The 26,882-nt window shown below is 45.6% G+C and overlaps 1 protein-coding gene across 1 annotated transcript in view; it reads left to right on the top strand.

The window, feature by feature from the left end:
• Positions 1-26,882, top strand: part of AKT2 (AKT serine/threonine kinase 2) — a 1,087,541-nt gene that overhangs the window by 628,310 nt on the left and 432,349 nt on the right. The window contains exon 7 of the mRNA XM_069644479.1: positions 7,015-7,080. Coding sequence (XP_069500580.1) covers positions 7,015-7,080 — 66 coding nt within the window. The remainder of the gene's footprint in view (positions 1-7,014; positions 7,081-26,882) is intronic.

The following is a 26,882-nucleotide window of genomic DNA, read 5'->3' as shown; positions in this document are numbered from 1 at the left end:
CTGCCCAGACACACTGGAGCATAGGCGGGAAGTGGGGAGGGGCAGGTGGCGGCCCTTTGTCTGCCCGAGTGCTTGAATGGAACCAGCGCTGGCTGTCCTGATTGGACAGCCACCTGCCCCTTTCTTTAAATTGCTGAGCTAGATTGCAGAGGAGTGTGTGCTGGAACTGTATAAAAAGTGAGGTTCCTGAGATTAAAGGCAATTCGACAGCCGAAGAAACTGAAGAAGACGACAAGAGACACCTGAAGACCTGGAGTCTTTCAGCCCTCAAGGACGCTCCAGAGACCCGATCCAACTCGTACAGACCCCCTCAGCAGAGTGTGGGAGTGTGAGGGACTGTGAGAAAAGAAGATTGACCAGGCGAATTGCGTCCTTTGTTGGTGTTGCTGAAAAGACACCAAACCACACACTGACCAGAGAAGTTGCTGAAAGCTATGCCAGAGGTCCTCCCTCGAGACATATGCTGAGAGATCCTGTCCATTGTCCTTTCTTTCGTCAGTCCAAGGAATCCAGAGGTCGGCGAGGAGAATCCAGCCACAATCTTTTCTTCTACCCTACGGTACTGTGGGGAGAAAGGTATTATCCGTGAAGTCGCTCCAGAGTGTCGGAGTGCACATAGGTGTCCAGGGTACCCCCTCTTACCTCTGGCTCAAGCCGCTGCTTGTGTCCCTTTAGTGGTTCTTTTAACAGGGTCTCCAACATTGATTGTGTCCTCGTGCATCTGAGAGTCTAGGGTCTGTAAAGTATCCATAGGAATGTTCATATTCTGCTGCCTGTGAAGAGTCTAAGCCCTCTCAGAACTGCCTTTAGCTAGGATTATGGTTTGGACCTTAAAAGACTTGCTGTACGAAGAAACTGCCTCTATAACCTTAAGAACTGCTAGTGTTGCATTAACCAACCATTTTCCTCCCCAAAACTCACTATCTTATATGTGTATGCAGAGTAAATGTCTTCACCCTATTTCTGCTAAGAGTTGAGTGTGCGTTGTTACCGATAATGTGATTGAACTGTCTTTACTATCAAAAGCTGTAACAAATGTAACCGTGAGCAACTACAAACTAAGCAGTGGCCTTTGAAAAGTATTCTAAAGTATTACAAATTGTGCTAAGTAATTATAAACTCATTCTTGTGTAAATATAATCTATATTTTAATACACATTTATGTGTAAATGTTTATTTGATGTGCATTACTAACTAGGTTCAGTGTACTTACCTACAGCTTACATCTTCCTCTTATGATAAGCCTGACTGCTCTGCCACACTACCAAGGTACCAGCAGTAGTACAGACTGATACTAAGAGTTGGGGGATCTACAAACCACAGGGATAGCTTACTAAAGTCTTACCTCTTTCCTTTAGGAAAACTCCCCTAACATGGACACCAATGCAGAGTGATGAGATGGTTCTTGAACTACTTACAACCTTTTTGTTTCACCATCTAACATCGGGAAGGAACAGGGCAATGTCGACTTTTTAAGCTAGTTTCCTGTCAATCCACAAGGGGAAGGCACAACCTTAAGGGAAGGGTATGCGACGAATCGCTGAAATGTGTCTCTTCTATCCAAGGGGGATAGAAGAGACACTTTTGAGGCTATGGAGGTGAGCCCACTTCACAAGACCCTCCATAAGGGTCTGGGCAAGTGGGGCCTCACTGAAAGAGACTCCCAATTCTGGCACACAGACTCCCATTCCTGTGAGGAACTCCTCATGTCATTCCCCTTGATGGCCTACATGGGACTATTTGATGTAAAGAACAGCATAAAATCCAGAGTCTTGGCTCAAGATGAAACTAAAATATACTGTTACAAACGAGGATCTTTCTCTTTAAACTGAAACGTCCATTTAACTGGGACGAGATTGAAAGAGGAGCACACAGCGAGGCAGCGGGACTCCTACGCAAGCAGGGCAAGCCCCATGGCAGCTTACGACCTGAGAAACATGGAGAGCCACAGAGCCAAGGAGAGCCACGCAGCCTGCGACTTTCAGAACTGCACTGAGGGTAAGAGCAGAACGTCAGCCACCCAGCGTCCATACAGAGATAAACCAAGGAGAAGACGGTGTTGGCGTGACCATGATGACTTCATGGTGGACAGTGTGCCCTTACAACAATGCCGAAACCACTACGCTGCAAAGTCAGTGAACTGTCCAGATAACCACAGTGTAACCCGGTCACACAGAAAGAAGGCACCAACAACAGGACGTTGGAGAAGATGGGAATGTTGAGATGGTGAATGACTGAAGAGAACCCAATCGAACACAGCCCCTGTAGACGTTCCCCCGCAGCATTCACGGTAATAGGGAGAATGGGAGGGAGGCTGCCGAGGAATCATTGTGCAATATGAGGACCTAGTCTCTGTGGAATTGACAAGACAGTGAAATTAAAGTCCACAAAATGGAACTGTATTAATGAGAAAGAGCATATTGCTATGAAAGCTGAAGAAGAGATTAAAACTGGGACACAAATACCCTGGGACGAGGGGAAACTACTACATATGTTTAAAATTCAGAGACTGTAAACCAGAAGGAGAATTCGATAAAGGGAAAAGATACACAAACCAAGTCACCCCAGGAGAGGGGGAACATTAACTTCCAAGAAAGCTCATTTTAGCTAAGAAAGTATGTTACAGAGGTATCACGCCTCCGCGCCACTTGATGCCACATTGAGGAACTATATACTGAAATCTAGACTCGCCTTGCCTATCCCACACCCCTTCAAGCCTACACACACCCATTTCAGAAATACTGACCTAGGCGATACAATACACCACAATCACCACCTGCACCTAGACACCCCTACTGCAACCCTCTCACTGACACTACCTCTAAGGACTTTGTTATGGCTCCCACCTAGTTCACCCGCCTACATCTCCCTATTCTTCATCCAGTCCTCAGGCCAACACTTCCAAGCCCGCTGCCTCACTATGTACCCCTTCCACCACACCCTCCGCACTGAACCACTCGCCAATTAAGGGGGCCCTAATCAATGCCAGATCACTCCCCGGCTACGCCCTGGACATAAACAACCTCATCATCACCCAAGACCTAGACCTACTAGCCATTATGGAAACCTGGCTCTGCAAAGCTGCAGGCCCCGCTCTCTCCAAAGCATTACCCAAGGGCTATGCACTGCATAGACGGGGCAGAGAAAACTCCAGAGGTGACAGTGTTGCGCTTATATTCAGAGGCTCCTTAAACATCAGACCATCCGTGAGCCCCAAGGAAGTGAACTTCGAACGCCTCACGGATAAACTAGCCATCTCACCAAGGGACACTGTCCATCCACGTCATATACCGCCCTCCTGGCCCTAACGTCTGTCGAGGATGACATAACGCTAAAGCTAGGGAACAACATCAAACCCACTTCCAGGATTAGAATCCTGGGCAATTTAAATCTAGGACTCTTTGACCCAACGGACACCTCCGCCACGGCAGTAGTGAGCTCCCTCTCCAATCTCGGCTTCACACACAGGGTCTCCACATCAACACACGCGAAAGTCGTAACCCTGGACTGGATAGCTTATATGAACAATCAAATCCCTATCACTCACATACTACCCTGCCCTTGGTATGACCACTGCATTGTGTCCTTCTCCCGCCAGCCAATGAAGCTACTTCTACCTGCCCTGCCTCCAACCATCTCATGTGCGCCCGCAGACAGACTAAAGAATCCATCCTGCGCTTCCTCACACCACTTCTGCCTGAAAACCTCTTTACACCAGACGCAGACACCCTTGCTCACATCTACTCTAACCCATGCTGTTAACACGGTTGCCCCCTTGCTGCCTAGGAAAGCCAAACCAGTGGTTCGCCTCAACCTGTGGTTCACTCCTGACCTAGACGCCTTGTTTTTAGAATCCTCCGAGAATTGGAAACACCCTCCACACCCTCCCTCCCCTTCCATCACTAAAGATGAGTCCCGGTGCAACAGCATCCAAAAAGCTATGTGAGCCAAAATAACAACCATCCAACAGAAAATTAAATCCAAACAAACTCTCATCACTCCCCCCCCTCTTGCTCCCCCAGCCAATATCACACCCTTACTCCCGTTCCACTTTAGGGAAATGTCAGAAGTAGAAACAACCAAGATAGTTAATAAACTGAAACCCTCTAAATGCAAAGGTGACATATGCCCCCGAACATCATCAAAGACTGTTCGGAAACCCTGGCCCCATTCATCACCAAATTCATTAATGCTGCCTTCTCCTCAGGTAAAGTCCCAACCAACCTAAAAGAATAATGGATTCTCCCAATACTAAAAAAGACCCTGTTAGACCCCTCAGATCCCAACATCTACCACCCCATCACATCACCACGGTTTCCTTCCTTCTCAAGATTCTCGATAGGGCAGCCTGTGAACAAATCCAAGATTTCCTGGAATCCAACCAAATCATTGGAATGCTCAAATCCGGTTTCAGACAAGGTCACACAACAGAATCTGCACTGCTGGACCTCAAAAACCAGCCCCATTACGCCTCCTTGATTTGTCTGCCGCATTTGACCTGGTGGACCACAATACCCTCTGCCACCACCCCAAGTCAGCCGCACACTTCTCCCTAGAGGCCACAACCTGTATAGCCTCCTCCTTGTAAGGAAGAACCATGAGCGTCTTCTCAGACATTGCCAGCGCCCCTCCCACACATATCCCATGTGATGTCCCACAAGGCTCCTGCGTCTCCCCCTCCCTCTACAACATTTTTACCAAACCACTCTTTGACCTCCTTGATTCCATCGGCATAGCCTATACCAACGATGCCGATGAAACCCAAATCCTCCTCCCCCTCATAGGCACCTATGACACAGATTCCCGCACAATCAACTATACCTATGCTACTTTTCAAGCCTGGATGGCCATGAATCATCTCTGCCTCAACGACGATAAAACGGAGATCCTCTTGGCGGGATCTCCGACCATGCTGGAAAACCTAGATCCCCCAATACTCAGCCTTCACCATTGATGGCATCCACATAGATGTCTCGACTTCAGTCAAAGCTCTATCTGGATGCCTCCCTCAACCTCACCAGACAAACGCTATCTCCTCCTCTGCGGCTTACACAGCCAAGATCATTAATGCTTCCAGACAATTTCTCACACTGTCCAACTGCCTATCCATCACCATCGCCAGAGCAATCACTGGCGCAAGGCTTAGTTACTGCAACGCCCTATTCGCTCGAACCTTCATACGCACCATCAGAAGACTACAGGTGATTCAAAACAATACCCTGCACGCAGCACTCAACATTCGCAGAAATGCTCCCATCACAGCAGCTGGAAAGGAAGCGCACTGGCTACCCACCTGGGAAAGAATTCTCTTCAAAACTCTGTCCATCACCCATAAATACCTTACGAACACTGCCCCAAAATACCTGTCCCACAGAATTATGAGACCCACCTTTACAAAACCAGTAAGATTGATCCACGCCCACCGCATTGTCCCTCCCTTGGTCAAACTAGCCGAATGAGTGTCCAGCGTCCCTGCAGTTGCAGCACATCATTGGAAAGCACTCCCACCTACAATGAGAGCAATAGAATCCTACTGGTTTTTCGAAAAGGCTCTAGAGACTTGGCTCTTTGCCTAATTGACACTGCAAGATGAACATTTGTCTTAACTCATAAGATACATGTTTTAATGTGTAACTGGTTCCCTTATAGCACCCTGATGTCCCAGGGCTAAGGTGCTGTACAAATGCAAAAAATAATTTAAATAAACGACACATCAGTGTGGAGCAAAGAATAAGAGCAAGTTAAAAGGGATTCCTGGAAAGCAATCCCTAAGGAGGAGGGGAAAACTGAAAGAATCCTTGAAAGTGTTAAAACGTGTACAGAAAGTGACAAGAGACTATTTGAGACCAACTAATAGGTTTGAATCAAGGGAGAAGCATTGAGAGAAAAGACAATTCGGAGAATTGACACATTCTCCTGACCGTAGTTCGTTAGAATAGTGGTAGGGTCAGTTAGGATTCGTTTTTTGGACAGGCAATTTTTTTAACATACCATTCTGATGAAAGTGTAGGTGTCCGTTTATCACTTATGTTAGTTCGGCATTTGACCATCGTGTTGGAAAAGAGTCAACTACACTCTGGTGTCAGTAACCTTAACCATGTATAATAATAATAATAATTTAGCATTTTGATAGCGCTACGAACCCTCAGGTATCTGAGTGCTGCTTACTATTACCCACTGTTTGTGGTGCTCATTTATTGACCTTGGAAGGATGAAAGGCTGAGTTTGGCACTGCTGGGATTCAAACCTGCGTCAGCAGGCTTTGCACAGATGTCAAAGCGAGCGCTCTACTCGCTGTGCTATCGGACCGGCTCTATGTTGAGCACCATGATCAACTACTCGCACTATCATCCATATTCAGTTGTCATGAATAGAATATACTTGTGGAACATATCCTAAATGTGTGATGTGCTTCTTTAGACTTTGTCCAGTCAAAATGTGTGGTGACTAAATGTCTAACATGCTCTTCTACCCAATTGCAGGTGTAGTTTACATTATGTCCAAAACAAAAAAATGTAGATGTTGTGGCTGCCTTTGGGTTCCTGACATTGGTATTGCAGAATGTGGTTGGAAGATTCTACAGCTAGCTTTTTCATTTTTCTTTTTTTATAGAAAAGGTGATTATTTTGGTGTTTGAACTGTTTCTGAAAGTGAAACTGCTATAGTCCGCCAATCAACATTATGACCCTGTCACTAGTTGAATACAGCACAATGCATTAAATGGATTTTTGTTTTGCTATAAATTACACACGACGGACATTCCTATTTCTTAGCAATAGCAACCTGTATTTTTTTAAGGTTTGTGCACAAAGTACTTAAATGCGTACGCTTTTGTTTCTTCTTTGAATAAGAACATATTTTCCATAAATTGTCTACCTAATGTGTGAAGTGTGCATTTCTGCAAACTAACCCATATAGCTTGTGATATTGGACGCCACTTAACTTCGGAAAGATGGTCTATAGGAAAAATATAAATAATCAGTAGAACACTTTTGGTTTTCTTTCCCACTGCAGGATGAAGTGGCGCACACTGTTACAGAAAGCAGAGTTTTACAGAACACAAGACATCCATTCTTAACTGTGAGTATCTTTCCTTTCAGCCCAAGCAAAAGGCTGTTTTATGTTTCTGTTTGACAGTGGGATGTGGGTATGTGGCTTTGGTTGCGAATGCTACAGATAGGCACAAAATGTGTTTTTTTTTCTTTCCTCTAGGTGAATTAGTTACTGAATATTAAATTTGTCATACAGCGTTTGGCTCTGTAACTACCTTTTTCTTTTTTTTTAAAAAACCTGCACCAAGGTAGCCTTGCCACCTATGACTCGGGGTCATGACATCAGACTAGCAATACAACAAATGGAACCTTTCTATGATCCCTGCCTCTGTACTGTATTTCGGCTTTGACAGACAGTATTGTGGCACTGCTGGAACATGTGTCGGTCTAAGACACAGAGCTTTACCTTTTGAGGATCATTGTAGTGGTTTCTTAAAATTATGTGCTTAGTTCAATAGAGGTTCAAAGTTGTATTAGTAGTTGGGTTTGTCAGATGATGCAGATTTCGAATGCTTATCCCTGAATTGGCACATACAGTCTTAATGTCCTTGGGAACCTTGTCTTCTATCTCCCACAAGTACTGAAACATTTCTGTTTTGTGCCCATATCCGTGGTTCCTAGAAACTTGAACTGTCTCTAGGACCTTTAACTTTTACGTTCACAGCATGCAGCTTGCTCTCTTAACACCAATTCCCAGTGACACTAAATAAGTTGCCTCCCTGCACTCTTATAATTTATTTCTCGTATGAATCTAGGCACTTGTCCACCCGGTCAATGCCATCAAAGGTTCTCAATCTTGTATGAAGTGGTGAATTGTCAACCCAGGAACTGCTTCCATGGGCTGGGCCACTAAGGAGGTCTGGCAGGCCTCTAGGCTTTCTGATAGATGGGGGGAGGAACCCTGAACAGAAAGTTGAGGGCAGTCTGCCCTCTTCCTCTCAAGATCTCATACCTGTGGGATTTTTCTCCTTCTATTCTTGTGAACTACTGTGTCCATTCTTGGTCAATTCTGCCTCCTCACTACCCCCTCAATGCTAAGCAACCTGCTTGTTCCTCCAACCTTCCCACTCGCACACCCTATTGGCATAGAGTGCATGTGGCCCTCACCTTCTACTTCGAGTGCTTTCTCTTCTCCTACTGCCTGCTTTGACATATTTCTTTTGATAGCCCACTATGTTAGTGGTTTCTTCTTCTCTCTTCCAGTTACTTTCCCCCACTCTGTCATCTTTTCCCCACCTTTTCCTCAACCTCCTTTCTAAAGCCCAAGCCATCTTCCACCTTGACTTTCTCTTTGCAAACTCTCCTCCAATTCAACCCATTTTCAACAACCTGTCATCGCATCCTGAACAAGTTTCATCCAGTTGCTCCACCTTGCTCCACCTTCTCACTTGCACTCTCACCAATGAACCACCCTCGGATTCAGGCTCTGCCCTTGCATGGTACTGGACGGCCTGTAAATGGCATTTTAATGGATTGATATGCCAGGGAACTGCTAAGGGGAATTTGGAATGGCTGAACAGGGATTGAACATTTATTTTCAGGTATTTATATATTTATAATATTGCAGACTTCTGCAGATTAACTCCATGGACCAAGGGATTAACTATGGGAGTGTTGGAACAGTTTTTCTGAAGTCCAACTACGGGCTTAGTAAAACCATACAAATGAGACCGTACAAAACTCAACTCTTAGTAGAAGGCTGTACCACCGGAGTATTTGGTAGCGTAGACAGAGCAGCCAGGCTTAGCATTGGAGGGAGAGCGGGCTGTAGGAAAGGACAAAGAACTAGCATACCAAAGGTTCAATAGAAACACTTACAACCAGAATGTTTATTATAAATGCAGTTAAGCCGAGTTAAGGTTTGGGGTAAGTACTTTGTCATAGTCAAAAACGCAACACAAAGCTTTAAAGTACACAGACCAAAGCATAGGCCTGGTTCAGAAAACGAACAGTATTTCTAGGGAAGTCTTTATTAAACACGTTTAGTATAGGACACACCTATTCATGGGGAGTAAAACCATCAGTTACGTTTAGATTACTTTACAGTAAGTCTGGGGTAGTAGACTCTGTCAGTCATGCAGTGACGCTCAGTTAAGGAATCACTTAGTAAACCAACCCTGTAACCAGGATACTTTTCTAAATAGTGCAACATAAAGTGATGGAACAGTATAAACTTTAAACTACATTCAGGATAACCTCAGTTATATGAGGTGAGTAAGACCATTTGGTGTTATATACAATTAGTTACTTTTCAGATCAGTGGAACACAGGCTAAGATAGGCAATAACGTACTACACTAATTTAGGATTGCACCAGGCAGATCAAGGGCAGCTACATATATACAGGACACTTTTGAAGAATGGCACACAGCTATTCAAGGTAGTTAAAACCTAAGGCAGGCTTATTCTAGATGGGCTAAACAGCAGGGATAGGGAAGCAAGACCCAGTTGGTACACTTTTACATGTATATCCTAACGGGAATAGTAAAGTGAATCCAACAGCATTACTTTTGGGAAGAGGCACAACATATTCACAGGTGAGTAAAATAACCTTACATATACTTTTCAGTATGGCAAAACACATTCAAGGTAAGTAAGAATGTTTGCAACTGCTCACTCTTGAGTGACTGTTACCAACAAACGTTTTCACAAGCAAGTAAACGTTCAAACACTTATATTTTCTTGGAACATGAGTGTTCTCAGTGGCAGAAGCGGGAGGAGGGGGGATCACTAGGTCTCTAGTATCAAACAGACAGTTCAGGCTGACGCAGAAGTACCTGAGGAAGACTGTTCAAACAAGTAAATATACCACTTTAGAGTGGTTGAAAGGGTTCAGGGTCTTCTGAGAAGACACCCTAGGAGGATTCCAGCAGTGGGCCTGGGGGAACTGGATGAGAGGACTCCCAATCACAGGAAATGCCCCAAAAACTATACGAAAATCACACAGGTTTAACATAAGTAAATACCCCAGCCAGCACAGACGAAGAGTTCACAGCAAGAAGACTTCAGGATCTGCCGCCAAAGCCCTGACTGAAGATGGGACACAAAGGGATTTTGCAGCAGGATCAACGGACAATGCTCCAAACAAGAGTTTCTTTGCGACTGGATGCGGTTCTGTGGTTTGGCACACTTTTCAGGAGCCAGCAGAAGATGGAATATCGCAAGTCAGATTTTCGCCACTTGCAAGGTCTAGCACGCTGGGGAGGGGACTTTTCAAACTCTATTTAAGTCTCTGTGGATCCAGCAGGATGCCATTAAACTTTCAGCTTGATTCAGAAAGGCTGTCCACCGCACAATGGCTCGAGGTCCCAGGGTATTGGTGTATTGCAGCCCGGCAAGGTTACAGCATGTCGTGGGATGGCTCAAAATGCATGCCTTTTTGAGTCTAGTGGATCTCACCAGGCTCTGCGCCTGGGTTGTCGTTTTCGGGGGCCTCAAGTTGCTTGGAAGGAAGGGTAACGTCAGGCTCTGGTTGCATGGTTGGATCTCTGGTCGCTGGAAATCATCTCGGCTGAGGTTTCTTCATCTTCAGATTCAGGTTGACTACCCCTTCAGCTTCCAGGATTGGCTTTATGCAGGAACCCAGCCAATCAAACTGGTGTGCAACATTCAAACCTGGGGGGTGGCTGTCCTTTTAGGACAGCAAACCTCCCAGTTGGAACTAGGTTCTCGCAGTCAGGCTGGAAGACAAAGGGTTGCAGAGTTTTGGACTCCTCTCTTGCTTCCTGCCTTCACAGACACTCTGAAGCCTGCGTGGCTTGACCAAGGTCTCCTGCCGACGATAAAATGTACATAAAGGACCAAGAAAAGCACAAGTAACACGAAAAATGGCGAAAAAAGAAGACTGGGGCCATTTTGGTAAAATGGGTACCCATGGGTGCCTTTACCATAGCTGCACCAAATTAGTAAAAAGGTTCACTGCCACCAGCCATTTAGGGTAAACTTGTCCCTGTGACAGAAATATTAGTGAGAATGAGAAAAGCGATGCACTGTATCCCCCCAGCACTCCATACAAGGTGGGGTGTGCTGGTCTCACCAAAATGAAGTTTAAAGAGGATAAAATATAATTTCTATCCTTGGAAACTGTAGTTCCCACAAGGTTAGCCAGAGGAAATTAAAAGGGTAGGCCAAAGGGCAAATGAGCAAAAATAGAGGTATATATCAAACCAGTGTCAAAGAGGATAACATTTAAAGAACACTATGGAGAGTCTAAAGGACACCCATAAACAGAGTAAAAGAATCTGTGAGTGTGGAAAAAGGTTCCCACTGTTAGGCAAGATTGTATGTAGTAACCCTGTGGGAGACTACACCAGCCTCTTCCTCTTGGCAATAGATCACCCAACTATTGGTATTGGTCTGTACTACACAAGTTGGTAAGGTGACTGAGCAACCAGACTTATCTCAAGAGGGGTAAATGTGAGCTGTAGAGGTGCAACACAGAGATTCACAGATGCATGTATTCTAATAACACTTATACTGAAGGTTTAATTGTAAAATGTTTATTTAACAGTCCGTTTTAAATAAGCCTTCTTTAGAAAGGGCAATTGGCAACAATAAAAATACACTTCAAAAGACTCCCTCAGATTTAAGTTTAAGCAAGTAGATGCCCTTTTGGAAACGAAAACACACATGCACACCCCCCCCCAGGTCTTTCCAAATCAGCGCCACTTCGCGGTTTCAGCTGCCGGTCAATAGCACCACCGAGGTTCTTTAAACACCTTATGGGCTCCCCTTGCTTCTGGGGTCCAGTAATGCATGGAGAGGGTTCTTAGGATCTTCCTGGAGCTCGGTCCGGCTTAAAGACGATGCACTGGTCCTGGAGTTCCTGTCCCCTGGCACTCGGTTCCAGCAGCAGCAAAGAAGTACAGCCAGCAGGGAGATGGGGTCCAGTCAAGTTCGTCTTGGGGTCAGTTGGTCCCACCAACCTAAGGGAAAGTCATCCGTTCCGGCTTTCTCTAGTTATGAAATTTGGAGCTTCAGCACTGCAGCAGGGCTTTACCCGGCAAACCAACGGTCCAGGAAGGTGCAGCAAGCCTCTCTAACAAGTTTCTTTCTTTGGATTCTTTGTCTAGTGGTCGACTCTGCCTTCTGTTCAAGAGACCGCTCCTTTTATGCAGGTTTCTCCCATTCATTCACAGCCTAGCTGTCACTGACACACCAGGGTGCCAGCCAGCCAATCACCTTTGGGTGCATTTAGGTAACCAAGGAGACTAAGGATAGAGAGTTTCAGAAACCGCCCTAGTTTCCTGCCCTGCCAGACATGCCTGGAGCCAGAGGCGGGTTTCAGGACTGAAGCCCGCCAAAGACAAAATGAACAAAGGGACCAAACCTGGTTTGGTGCGTGTTAGGCAAAGTTTGAATGCAGTACCCTCTGGGAACAAAGCAAACCAACCTTTGGTATAAGCCTGTACTACACAGTTTTGGTAACGTGTTGAGCAGCCAGGCTTATCCCAAGAGGGGAAATGTGAGCAGTAATGATGTTACACAGAGGTCTACAATCCCAGGTGTTCAAATAGACTTACACTCAAGGTTTCTTGGTTAAACACTTATTAATATATTCATTGTTAAGAAACATTCAATAGAAGGAGGCAATAATAATAACACACAAATGTACTTCAATAATGTACACTCTAAGTTTCTGAATCAGATAAGACCCTTTTGGGATGGCCCACAGACACAACCTACAATCACAGGTAACTTTTAGTAACAAGGGTGCTTGGGACATGAATATCTTACTGTTGGCATTCAGAATACTTGGAGTAAAGGGCAAAAGATTATTAGAACATGAACAGTTAAAATAATTCTTAGACAGTACAAATATTTGGATTTCACCAGAAGAGTCAATTCAATAGGCTAGACCAGTGTCAATGAGCTACAGCCTTGGATAGGATAGAACAGTTTCGGTAAGTAAACGGAAAGGTGTTAGAAGTAAATTGTAGCAAGAGGAATCACATGTTGGTCCACAAGCTGATTAGGCCTGTCCGTTGCAAAAGTTTAAAGCACTTTCACTGCGAGAGGTAAGTACTCTCTTGTTTTACAGTACCTTACAAATGAAGAAAAAGTGGCAGCTGATGACTTCTGTTCCTAGCAGTTCCTGCAGATCTCGCTGTTCCTGGGTATCAGTTGCGGGGACAAGAGGGAGGATGTTGGGGGACTCCTGCACTGCGCTGGGACAGTCTAAGGCTCACAACTGGCAAACTTCAATTTCGGTGGCTGTAAGCAAAGCACACAAAACTGGTGTCCCTCTCCCTGGTTCTACGGTTTCTTGCAGAAAATACAACCAGCTCCGAGATGGGTGTGCAGGTGGCTTACTGTTGAGTTGATTGGGCCCACCAACTCGTAGAGAGAAGTCGTCCTTGCGGGGGCTTCTCAGTTGATTAGAACTTAACAAGTAGGCACTGCAGCAGGGCTTCCCCGGGCAAACCAATGGTCCAGGAGTTGCAGCAGGCGTCCTCTTCAAGCTCTTCTTCAGTTCCTTCGTCCAGTGGTTGACTCTGCCTTCCAAGCCAAGAGACTCGCCTTTTATTCAGTTCTCTCCCATTCCTTCCAGCCTAGCTGTCAATCACCCAGCAGGGTGGCTATCCTTGCTGGACAGTCAGCCAGCCAATCACCACGGAGTGCATTTGGGTCTCCTAGGAGACTAAGCACAGGGAGTTTCGGGCACCTCCCTCACTTCCTACACACCCCAGACACTCTGGCGCCAGAGGCAGTCTTCACTCATGAAGCCTGCCAAAGGCGAGTGAACAAAGAGACCAAACCTGGTTTGGCGTGCAGAGAAACACTTGAACAACCTTTCCAAAAAGGAAATGGTGAAGAAAGAAGACCAGGACCTGCATAAACAAAGGGGGCTCAGACGCCATCTTGAAAAACATGGCTCCCGCGAATTAACGTTGCCAGATCTACGAATAGGTCACGGTCGGGAAAAATCATGATAGTTTGTTGTAAAACCACTGCCACCAGCCATTCTTAGAGGAAATGGTAGCATTTGACTGCTACATGAGTATCTAGACGCAGGGGATACTAAGTAACCCCTCCAGCAGTCTATTGTAAGATAGGGTGTGCTTGGTCTAGGAATTTAAAAGACTAGTAAAGTCAATTTCACTTTACTTACTCTGGGAAACAGTAGTTTATCCCAAAGAAGGTATTTAATCCCTGTGAGAGCCTGGAAAGGCTTCCCTGTGCCACTGCGCTGAGGGTGCTGTGTTACACAAATGAAAAGATGCCTATGGAGTTGGTTAGACTCCATAACCAAAGAAAACACAAGAATAAAACACATTTTAAAACTCATGAGAGAGTGGGAAAAAGGCTGACACACTCTCAAGGTAAAAAATAAATGGGGGTCTCTAAGGTGAAGGGAATTAGCACATTTTGAGAATTCTCCCTGACACTGTTCAGAGTAAAACCCAAGAAAGATCCCACAAGCAAGAAATGGCGAAAAAAGACCAGGGCCATTTTGACAAAATGAGCACCCATGGGTGCAATATTGCAGCTGAGGATTCAGTCTGCAGTAAAAACACACAGTGGTAGGAAAATTAAACCACTGCCACCAGCAATTAAATGCAGTGAGGGTAAAATAAAAAATGTTACATGAGTAAGTAGGAAAAGGGGCTACTAAGTAACCCCCCAGTACTTCCACATAAGATGGGCTGTACTGGACCTACATAGGAAGAACAGGCAAGTAAAGTCAGTTTCACTTTACTACTCTTGGGAACAGTAGGTTACCCAAGAGAAAGTATTTAAACCTTAAGAGAAATCCAAAGGACTGCTCTGTGACACTGCATTGAGGGTGTTGTGTGTAACAATATAAAAAGTAATGCCTATGGAGTTTGTCGGACTCCAAAACAACAAGAAACGGAGTCCAGATCAGATCAAAAATACATGATGGAGAGAGAAAAAGGTCTCACTCGCTGCAGGATAAAAACTAGTCCAAATGTACAGCAAAAGAGCTGGGTGTCTCTAAGGTGGAGGGGAATTGGCACATCAATGAGAATTCACCCTAACACTAGGTCTCCTCTCCCCCACCCCTCCAGAATAAGGGACAGGAGGATTTAATCAATTCCTGGATGAATCGCCTAATCCAGTCGGTCATACTTTCTGGAGAGGCCATCCGCATTTTGTTGATTACACCCTGACCTGTGTTCTATGGTGAAATGAAACTTTTGGAGGCTAATTGACCACCTTAACAATTTTGGATTCTCCCCCTTCATCTGCATTAACCATCTCAAGGGTTGGTGGTCTGTCTGAATTACAAACCTAGATCCATACAAGCATGCTCTAAACTTCTTCAGAGACCACACAATGGCAAAACACTCAGGTTCAATAGTTGCCCACCTTGTCTCACGGTCCTTCAGTTTCCTACTGATGAAGCAGATGGGGTGTTCCCTGCCTTTCACATCCAGCTGACTCAAAACTGGCCCTATCCCTGTATTGGAAGCATCTGTCTGTACAATGACGGATTGGTTGTAGTCAAGAGCCCTCAAGACTGGAGCTTGACAAAGGGCTTTCTTCAGTCCTTCAAAGGCCTTTGTGCACTCCTCCCGGTGTTGCAGCATCCGATCTGAAGAGTTTTACTGCATCAATTTTCTTTTCTGAAGGTTGTCCCCTGAAGAGGTCAGGTAGAGGTTCACTCTTCTCTTCCTCCTGATCAGAGGCTAAAAGCAAAGCTCTGAGTTCTGGTCTGGAAACATAAGCCTTTAGACGGTTAGTGTGATAGACCCTAGGGACTCCTTTGGGATTGCCCAAGACCACTGAGTAATTGACCTCTCCAAGTTTGCCCACAACCTTGAAGGGTCCAAATCCATTTGTCTTGTAAGGCCCCCCTGCCTTGTAGGTACCATAACTAGAACAAGCTGGTCTGGAGTAAACTCCACCATGTTGGCCTTCTGGTCATGCCAATGTTTGACCAGAGCCTGACCTGCTTTCAAGTTACCAGAACCTTCTGTCATCAGTTCCATTCTCCTCCGGAGACCTAGCACATAGTTGGTGAATCACTGGCTTGAGGGACGGAGCACTCTCCAACCCTTCCTTAATTAGGGCCAAAGGCCCTCCAACCGGATGACGATAGAAGTTCAAAGGGGCTGAAATCAACCCCTTCTTCAGGGACTTCTCTATAAGCAAAGAGACGGCATGGCAGTAGAAGGTCCCACTTTCTTCTAAGGGGTTCCTCTAAAGCACCAACCAAACTCAGAAGAGTCAGCTACTGATGAAACAGAGCTGGAAGTAAACCTTGCCTATGTTGGAGATCTGGATCTTGAAGACCATCCTGAACTGGATTGGGGGTTTCTGCTGACCACCCTCTGGTTTAGCACCAGAGGGTTCACTAGAGTTAGGTTTCCCATGGAATCTACCCTTATTCTGTTTGGGACCCTCTTTTGGATGGTTGGAATTACAATTCTCTTTCCCCTCTTTCTTGTTCTGCTTCCCCTCATATTTTTTGTGAGTGGCCCCTAGAGTCCTTGGGGCTGGCCCTGTATGCTACCTACAAGTCAGCATCCTGTGCTAACTATTTGGGATCGGTCTCTTTTGAGTCAGCCAAGTGATCTATCAGCTCAGGAGAGCAGGCATCAAAAATAGATTCTAACAAAAACAGATCTCATTCCTTCAAAGGTTTAACTCTGAGAAACTTAGATGGTTGGGTTAAGGGTTACAAACATTCACCTACCCAAGGGGTACCATCATTCTATTTGATGGTAATAAGCCTCTTAAGGTACTGGGAAGGAATCTCTCAAAATCTGGCTATTAATGCCAGATTCACAGATTCATGCTCTTGTCTCTCAAGGACACCAACTCCATTATAGCTTTGCATGCATTCTGGGGGAGCCTAGACAAAGCCAAGGGATTACATAATTCCCTCAGTGTCCCTGAATCCCATGAGTACATTCAAAATAGCTAACCAATCCAAAATATCAGGTTTTACATCATACATACTTGCTGCTTCTTTAGGCAGGTGAGGGCTCTTGGGACTGGAAGACCTAGAGGACCCTGGGAGGGAAACAGATTCAAGAGACAATCTTTTCATATACATTTCATGTTGCATTTCCAACTCCCAGAGTCTGATGTCCTGATGTTTGGCTTCTCTTTGAGCTTATAATCTTTTGTTTTCCAACTCTATTCTCTTAGTTTCAAGAGAAACATAGTTTGTGCTCAATGTTGGACCTTGTGGGGTCCCAATGGAAGTGGTTTGAGGCAAAAGGGCAGGCGGTGGCAAAGAGGGGTGTTTGGGAGAATGTTTAGCTTAGTGCTAAACTCTTCTCACCTTGGAGATCCCCAGCTCTTGTGCTGAACTTTGGGACTTGGTACTTTTAATTTCATGTGTTTTCTGTTTCTTTTGACTTTGGGGTCTGACAAACTCCATAGGCATCTTTTACATTGTGACACACAGCACATTCAGTGCAGTGACGCAGGGCAGTCTCTTAGATTTCCCAAAGGTTTAAATACCTTCTCTTGGTGAAACTTACTTACATTTTGTAACTTTCTAGACTCAGCACACACTGTTGATGTTTAAGGATATTTGTACCACGCACTAACACCACCGGAGTGGTCCTCTGGCAGATCTGAAACAAAGGGGGTCGGTTAGGATGATGCGTGTTAGTAGGACAACGTTTGGAGAAGAGCAAGGGAGCCGAGAAGTACTGTTGGCAGCTTCACTTCGGTTAACCCCGTTCGCCGAGCATGTGTATGTGGATTGCTGCAGTTTTAAGAGGTGTGATTGTGTTTGGTTAGAGTTTGAGAGGTGTGTGTGAGGAGTGGTGAGATTTCTAGTAGTTTTGGGGTTGGTTAGTAGCCTTGTTGTTAGTAGAGATGCACAAGCCTATTCTGTCTCCTTTGTGATTTAGCGAGGTTATCTTCCTTTCGGCGAATAGGTTTCAGAAAGCTAAGGCTTTCTCATCTCTCTCATATTATGCTAAGTCAGCTACTCTTTGTTTCCCTCTTTCTGTTTGGCCAACCTTTTAACCTAGTTTGTCGTTGCTGCAGCCCAGTCCTTTTGGATCAGTTTACTAGCGACCTACGCCAGTACACTGCCTTTTCCGAGTTGTTTGTTATTGTTCTGTCCTAGTGGGGTTGTCGCTCTTTCTGTTCCACCTAGGATTGCCTTTCTTGATCTTGTAGGTGTTTCCCTTAGTCAGTCCTAGGTGTTGTCTGTGCCATCTTATATTCTATCGGTCTGTTCTTGTGCTTTTGCTTTTTGATTGTTTGTCGTTTCAGTTTGGTTCAGACGTGTTTAAGAGCCAGGTTTTTAGAAGTTTTCTAAATTTTAGGTAGTCTTTGGTGTTTATTTCTTTTGGGAGGTTGCTCCAGGTTTTTGCAGCTAGGTGCGAGAAAGAGGAGCCCCCTAGTTTTTTCCTGGCATATGGTTTTGGTTCCAGGCAGATTTCATTGGTTGATCTGAGGAGTCTCGTTGGCTTGTAGATTATTTTATTTTGTAGGAATTCTGCTCCCTGTTCGCTGATTGCCCTGTGCATTATGCACATTGTTTTGAACGTGATACAATGTTTGATTGGAAGCCAATGTAGCATTGTTTGCTCTGTAGTGATGTGGTCTCTTCTGGATAGTTTGAGGAGGAGTCTAGCTGCTGCATTTTGGATGCGTTGTAATTTCTTCAGGGGTTCCGGCATACCGAGGTAGAGGCTGTGTTGGGCAGAAACCTGTGCAGTTCCCTCTGGGACCACTGCAAAATATTTAAGACTACAGGTGGTTGGCAGTAAACCCAATTGGTAGCAGTCTGTACCACCCAGATTTACCTGGTAGCTGTGGCTGAGCAGTCAGACTTCTCTCAAGAAGAGTTAGGCAGTATACAGAGTATTCACAATAGGTCAAAAGAACACAGTAGAACAAGCAAACACTGACCAGAGCTTGGTGTAAAAGAGATATAATTATTTATTCAAAAACACAAAACACACTGGCACTAATGTTAAGCAGTTCAGAAACACAGTCACTAAAAGATATACACTCCCTTCAACGATTATTAGACAAGTCTTAAGTAAGGAAACACTTATTTTCAGACAGTAGTGAGTGCTTAACGAAGATGGCACTCTAATCAATCGGTTAAAAAGGGAGAGAAAGGCAGAGCACAGATCACAACCCTTTCGGAAGAACACAGTAGGAGAAGAAGGCAGGTTAAAACCGTAAAGTCAAAGTTAACAAGGCCGGACCCACTTTAAGAGGCTCGGGTCGGAATGTGTCCAAGGTCACACGGTTAAAAGTGCCCAAAAGTCTCGCAATAGTTTCAGAAGGAGTTGGATCAACAGAAAGGGACCAGTTAGATGGTCAAGGCGGCCAGCTCAGTCCAGAAGGTTAAGGGATTATTGTTACCTTGTAGCAATCTTTAGAAAGGGAGGCCTGGCGGACACAGTACCTTAAAATGGTGAGAACGCTCCAGCGGGGGCAGTTGTTCCTGGCAGCGGGTGCAAGTCAGTGCTTCGTCCGGGGGAAGAGAGGATCTCGTCGGGGAGGAAAGCAGGAGTCAGTTGCACTGCCAGGGAAGAAACCAGCCGCGGAGTTCTCAATTAAAAGGAGCGGTCCTTTTATTCGCGGTCCAGGGGTCAGTGGCTATTCGGTTGCCAGGGTGCTTGACACGGGCAATTCGACCACAAGACGTCCTGGGATGCGAGCAAAGAAGGTAAACTGGTTGTGCCCACCAGTCAGGGGAAGAAGACTCTCCAGCAGTGAGATCTCCTCTGCCGTTGGTAAGTGGTGAGTCGGTTCAGCAGGGCTCCACCGGTGTTGTCGTCGTAGCAGGTCGGCTCAGCTTCTCCCTCGTCGGATTTTCAGGTCCTGTGGCGACTTCTGAAGTTCCAGTCCCAAAAGCCCTGCTTTTATGCAGCACACCCCCATTCACCCAGCCTAGCTGTCAATCAAACATGCTAAGTGGTGAGCCGGCCGGCTCACAACTTGGTCCAATCACACAAGAGTGCGACTTGAGTTGCCAAGGCAACTCAGTCCAGGGTGCCTAAACCCCCTCCCACACCCCCTGTGGTACCCAGACAGTGTGGCACCACTTTTGGAGGCTTCTGTGGAGAAGCCCGCCAAAAGTGGAACAAAGGACTTGACCTCTGGTTTGGAGTTACAGAGGCGAACACAAACGCCATTTTAACACCGAATTCTGGCAGAAAATACCAACCTGTGAATTAATATTAAATAAATAAACCGGCAGTTTGTTAGAGGCTCTGTTAAAAAATATTAGCCTCGAACAATGGGAAAATCCCATAGAGATATATTCGCGGTTGAATATAAAAAGTAGTATCCACTGCCCCCAGCCAAAACTCAACGAGGGGGGATGGGACTGTGGCCCCTCGAATAACAGACCCATGGGAAATCGAATCGCCCCTACCAGTACGTCCACAATATGATGGTTTGTACTGGTTCTGTTAGTAATTTGGGACTAGTAAAGCCAATTGTGACTTTACATGCCCTGGGAGACAGTAGTCAGTCCTAGGGTATGGAGTCTATGGTGGGGGGTCACGATGACACCCCAGTGTTACTGCACGGAGGGTGCGGTGTAACACACATAGAAAAAACATATGAGACCCCATGGAGTAAAAGACCCCATAGCCCATGAAACACATTAACATTCAAAGGAACACCACAAATCATGTCCAAGAGTGGGAGAAAAAGAGTCTCACTCTTGGCAGGAGAGAAAAAAACAAACTTCAGAAATCCAGCAAAGCTGCTGGGGGACTCACTAGGTTAGGAAATTCAGCCTAAACAGAGAATTCTCCCTAACAGGCTGTTTGCTTAGTCGATTCTTGACATGATGAGGGCGACGATTGTCATTGTTTTGTGGGGGAAGGAGAGGGAAGGTAGGATTCTTCTTGTTGTTGAATGGAGGAGGAAGCATTTCTTAATTCTCGCGTTTACTTGTGGTTCTGAGGTTAGAGCATGGTCCATTGGGACTTCCAGGTTTTTTACTACCTTAGATGGTGTGGGCGTGGTTCCCAGTTCTGTTGACCAGGGGATGTAGATGTTGTTTTCTTGGTGTTTGGATATAATCATGGTTTCTATCTTTCCTGGGTTGATTTTTAGGTTGTTGGTGTTCATTCAGTCATAGATTTCTTTTAGACATTCTACTATGGTTGAGTGATCTGCTTGTGTGTCTTTTGTACATTGTTTGAGTGTCGTCTGTGTAGTTGTAGCATATAATGTATTTTTTGAAGATCCTGATTAACGGAGTCTGGTAGATGTTGAAATATAGTGGTGATAGTGAGGATCCTTGTGATACTCCAGTCTTTAACTCGTGGAGTAGTTTTGAAGGGTTTAATCCATACTGATTCTGTTCTGTCTGTTAGAAATGATTTAGTCCAGAGCAGTGTCATGTCCGTTATATATCTATATCTTCTAATGTTTTGATTAGGGTGTCATGGCTTACAGTTTCGAAGGCTGCCGAGCCGAATCGGGGCCGAGGTCGTGTTGGAGTCTGCGTTTGTTTTCAGGTCGTCCCAGATGGAAAGTAGTGCCTATTCTCTTCCTCTTGTGGGTCTGAAGATAACTTGTGCTTGGTCTAGCAACTGGTGTTTTTTACGTGTTATTGGGTTAGTTTGTAGACGTTGGTTTCTAGGTGTTTTGCCGGGTAGAGAATGTTTGAAATTGGTCTGTAGTTGGAGAGGTCTTCCACGTCGCCACTTGTGTTTTTTAGAAGTGGTTTAATGTATGCCGATTAGAAGGATTGTGGTACAGTTGCTGTTGAAAGGGACAGATTCAGGAGATTTCTGTAGTATTCTGATGGCGTTCTTGTATGATGATTGAGTTGTAGATGTCGGGGGCAGGGATCCATGGGTGATCCCGTTTTCTTGCTGTTTTCATCAGTTTGACGAATGTCTCTGCTGATATTTCCGGGAAGTTTTGGAGTTTGTGCTGTGGCTCATCGTCATATCCGGTTAGTTGAGGGTTAGGGTTGGTTGCTCTGTTTTGTATGATTTATCGGGTGTTGTTTTTGAAATGGTCTGCCAAGTTGTTGCATAGTTTCTGTGAGGGTATTGGAGTGTTGCCGCAACCTGGTGGGTTTCTCCTTTTGTTTATGATGATGAGTTTAGTTTATTGTTTTGTATAGCGCGGCCTGGCCCTGGAGCATTTGGGCGTTTGGCAAGGTTAAATGGTTACAGATAATATATGCATAGCAATTGTAGTACAGGATAGTATATACATATACATAATTATGTTACACGGTATGCAAGATATGTAAAAACCGTTGTGGACCGAAAAATAGGAGAGAATGTTGGCTATATACAGTTATAATAGAGCAGTAGGGTATTTACAGGTTGTAGTGGCTATGTAATACTTCTTTTTGTGTGTTGGGTGCATTGGGGATTCTGTCGTCATAGTGCCTTGTCTTTGCCTTTTTGGATTTCCTTCTTATACGATCGGATTTGTCTCTGGAACTGGATTTTCTTATCTTGGTTGTTTCTTTCCTCCATTCTAATTCCAGCTTCTTGTTCTTTTTCATGGTGCTTAGTGGGGTGAACCATTTTGCCATTGCTCTTTTCCTTGAGGGGGTAAATGGTTTTTCTGGGGAGAGATTTTCAATTGTATCAGTAATCCATTTGTGAAGTAGCTCTATACTTTCCCGTATAGATCTGCCTTCTTCAGCTCTGCTGTTGGTTTGGTCATCTCCAGTTGTTTTAATAGGCTGCTTGCTTTGATGGTTTTCCAGTTTCTTTTTGTGGTAGTTGGGAGTTTGAGGGGCTGGGTGCTGACTTTGTTTGGTAGTTTGATAATGAATGGAATGATGAGGTGGTTGCTCCAAAGTATTTGTATCTGTGGGGCAATGGTGATAGTTTTTTTCTTGGCAGAAATTGTGTCAAGGGTGTGTCCTGCAGAGCGTGTTGCCCCTTTGACCAGTTGTTGTAGTTACAGGGTTCTTAGCTGCCCGATGAGGGATTTCTTCGTACTAAATGTTGAAGTTCCCCAGGATTATCAGATGCTCGTGTTGAATGGCTATGTTGGTGATGGCTTCTATGAAGTTGTCGACGAAGGTTGCATCGTATGTCGGTGGTCTGTAAACCAGTATGAATTTAATGTTTGTTTTTAGATTCGCCGATAGATGCATGACCATGGATTCGCAGTTCACAATGTTTAGAGGTGAGTCTCGAGCACCCGAGGTGTCGAAAGCCCCGACCATGATGTTGAGAGTGCCATCGACAATCTTGACGACGCCGAGTAGGATTCCGATCCTCTCGAGTTCGAGGCCTTTTCCGACACCTTGTACAGGATTGTAGAAGCCAACAACGTCCATGTCGACAACCACAACGTTTTCTCAGGCAGTTAAAAGTTTGCTCCTTCTCTAGAAATGGGTTTTACTCCATATCCTAGGTCTGATTACTTTAGAGCCTTGTCCTCCATATATGAAGAACGGGAGGACTCCTACAGTACCCATTCCAGAGGAATTCATCTCTGAAGAAAATAGGTTAAAAGACTTACAGGAGTCTCTACATGAGGCAAGTGGTATAGATACATCTCCAGAAGTAGAGTTTGCTAGACCAAAACCTGGAGATCATGCTGAGATACCTTATAGGGCTCTAATGGCTAGAATAATTCAATTTATAGGGTGGACTACACCTGCACCTTCTTTTCAGCAAGATGACCTTACTGATATATTGGATAAAGGACCCCAAGAGGATCCTGTTCCTTTTCATGCTGCCCTGAAAAGGAAAATATCTGCAAATTGGGACACTTGAAGTTATCCCTGCAGTAAATAACAAACACTCTGCTAAATACAGAGTATCAGCTTCAGATCCAGAGTATCTAAGTAAACATCCAACTCCAGAGAGTTTAGTTGTGCAGGCAGTGACTTCATCAGACAGTAGGTCGGCATACCCCACTATTCCACAAGACAGAGATGATAAAAGCTGTGACGCCATGTCAAGAAAAGTATTTTCGGCATGTATTATGGCACTTAAATCTATCAAAGCCACTTGCACGCTAGCAAGATTCAGCCACACACTTTGGGAGTGTGCTTCATCTGCGGCTCACTGTCTCCCAGAAGGGGGAAGAACGGGAAGCATTCTTAAACATCATCAGGGATGGAAAGGATGTAATGTGAGTCCATTCAAACAGGCATTGATTCTGCTGACAGCATCAGCAGGGCCATGGCGGCGAGTACCACAATCCCCAGATTTGCATGGTTGCGGAAGTCTGGGTTTGCTCCAGATGTTAATATGCCCTTTGACGGCACTTCTCGAATCAGGAAAGAAGGCTGATGATAGCCTGGAGAAATTGCAAACATCCAAAGCAGCAGTGAAATCCTTTGGGGCTCCAATCAGGCAAACTCCAAATCGCCCCACAGGTACTGCCATGATGCCTACCCCCGGGGACCCAGACCAAGTCCAGGAAAGCCCGGAAGCAGGCATCAAGTTACGCCAGGCTCATATGGAGAGTCAATCCTGGCGCCATAGGCGGCAGGCTCATAGATTAAAACGTACCTGATGCAGACCATGCTGCAAGAGCTCCAAGCCCAAAGAGGCTTGGAAGGGACTACTTTACCTAGGGACTATTTTTTTACTCTGGTGGGGCTGGGGAGGAATACTTACCTGGGACTACTTTGGAGGCTATTTAAACAACGCCCGAAGAGCAGCACACGCTTCGCGTTATTCTGCATCCAGCAGCGTAACACTCACCGTGCCTGCAAGTCTGCATCCAGTCTTCTGCCACGCCCGTCTCAAGTTTGGAGCTCCTAGAAAAAGGGAGAAAGAAGGAGAAAAGGTTAGAAAAAGAGCAATACCTTTTGATCCTTACCTGAATTCCTGATCCATCGCGCCTTCGAGCTGGAAGAAAGAAGTTATTTTATGCGCGTCGCCTCGCCTGCTGCAGCGCCGCGCTACACTCACCGGCCTTCGCAGCATCTTCACTTTCCACCGCATCCTCCTGCATGTTCCCGCCGCACTCCGGCTCCTAAGGAGAAGACGAGAACAGCAAGGTGAGCCACGGGAACACACAGAGGAATATTAGTTACCCCCTCATAGACTTACCTGATTTTACCACCGGGGGTACTATTCCTCTTCACGGGTCAGCACAGCTTCCACTGCATCTTCGCCGAATCCCGGCCCCTAAGGGGAAACAAAAGGACAGCAAGGTGAAACAAAGGGACTAACAAGGGGAACCCTCCTCACCACACTAGACTTACCTGATTTTACCGCCGGAGGCATTATTCCCCGAGACTTCATACTTTCAGCGCCTGAATAAGGGAGAAAGCAACAGGTTACATATTGACAATATTTTATCGAACTGAGTTGGCTAATACAAATCCTTACCAGAATATTACCGGTTGCCACGAGGAACTCTTCACTAGGGTCAAGCTGCAACCTGCAAGGAATCGGACAAGAGTGAAAGACAGGCATTTGAAGTTTTACAAACTACATACCTACGGCGTCTTGTCGAGAATCTCGGAGTCAATATTGTTCTGGAACTCACCAATTCCTTCGAGCCAGTGAAGCAACTGGTTATCTACGCGCCCCTGCGCTCAATGCAGGATGGAGACCTCATCTTTTCAAACCCTCAGGTGAGGCTATAAGAGGGGACATCAAAGGTGATCAGTGGGAGAACAGCGGCGGTGGGGGGGATTTACGCTCAACTACACGGGTGGTTAATTCCCTTTCTCCATTTGCAGAAGAATATTCCTACGGGCCAAGCAAACAAAGCTAGGTGGGCCAGTCCAGTCCGTCATCTTGGCCCTACGCGTCACATTGGTGGAGACCGCAGCTGTCCAGTTCAGATAGACGCCTCTGTGGGAGCAAGGTGAGCGTAACAGGTACACCCTGGAGGAGTAAGTCCTTTCGCTTTTACTCTGCATTCGGAAAAGGTAGAGGACAGCCAGCTCAAAGGGGCCAGAGACGTTTCACCCGTGGTGGACGGGGAAAAGGTACAAAATACGCAACAGCAGGTGCTACTTTACCCTCAGCATCTGCGTCAGCCGCTTCTAAACGCCTCGGAGGTCTCCCCTTACAAGACACCAGTAGGGGGCAGGTTAACTCATCATCTGCCAAGGTTACTGCCTGCCTTTCCTACAAAACCCTCAGTCATCCACCAGGGAATAACTCTTTGAAGTTTCCAGACCCGCTCCCTATGCAGGTGATTTCAGACCTGTTAGAGAAAGGTGCCATAGGACCGGTACCTGTAGCTGAGAGGAACAAGGGTTGGTATTCCCCCTACTTTCTAGTACCAAAGAAGGATGGAGGATTGAGACCCATCTTGGACTTGCGAGAATTGAACAAATACCTCAGGAAAGACGAGTTCAAGATGGTAACCCTTTCTCAGATCCTTCAGGCCCTCCAGCTTCAGGACTGGTTGGTATCTGTAGATCTTCAGGATGCTTATTTCCATGTGCCAATTGATCTCAAACACAGAAAATACCTGTGGTTCGCAATTGGCAACTCTCATTTATCAATTTCGTGTTCTGCCATTTGGGCTGACCTCCGCCCGAGGGTCTTTACCAAGCTAATGGCAGTTGTGGTCGCAAGTCTAAGGAGGGAAGAGATTCACGTCTACCACTACCTGGACGACTGGTTGATCAGAGCAGTATCCCCAGAACATACTGAGATCCATCTAGATTATGTTTGCCACTTCCTTCATAGGCTGGGCTCTCCCTCAACTTAAAGAAGTCACAGATGATACCATCACAGAGACTCCAATTCATTGGAGCAGTCCTGGACACATCCCTGGGAAAAGCCTTGCCACCAGAGGTGAGGGCTCAAGATATTCTACAGATGGTCACCAGGTTTCAAAATGCCCAACGTCTACCAGCCTTCGACTTTGAGGTTGCTCGGCCTCATGGCATCCTGCATCTTCCTAGTGCCAGAGGCTCGCCTGAGATTGAGATCCCTCCAGTGGGCACTAAGGACCC

The sequence above is a fragment of the Ambystoma mexicanum genome, chromosome 2p (genome assembly GCF_040938575.1).
Source record: "Ambystoma mexicanum isolate Mex_15411 chromosome 2p, UKY_AmexF1_1, whole genome shotgun sequence".
Lineage (NCBI taxonomy): Eukaryota > Metazoa > Chordata > Amphibia > Caudata > Ambystomatidae > Ambystoma > Ambystoma mexicanum.
This window is presented reverse-complemented; position numbering and strand designations above follow the sequence as displayed.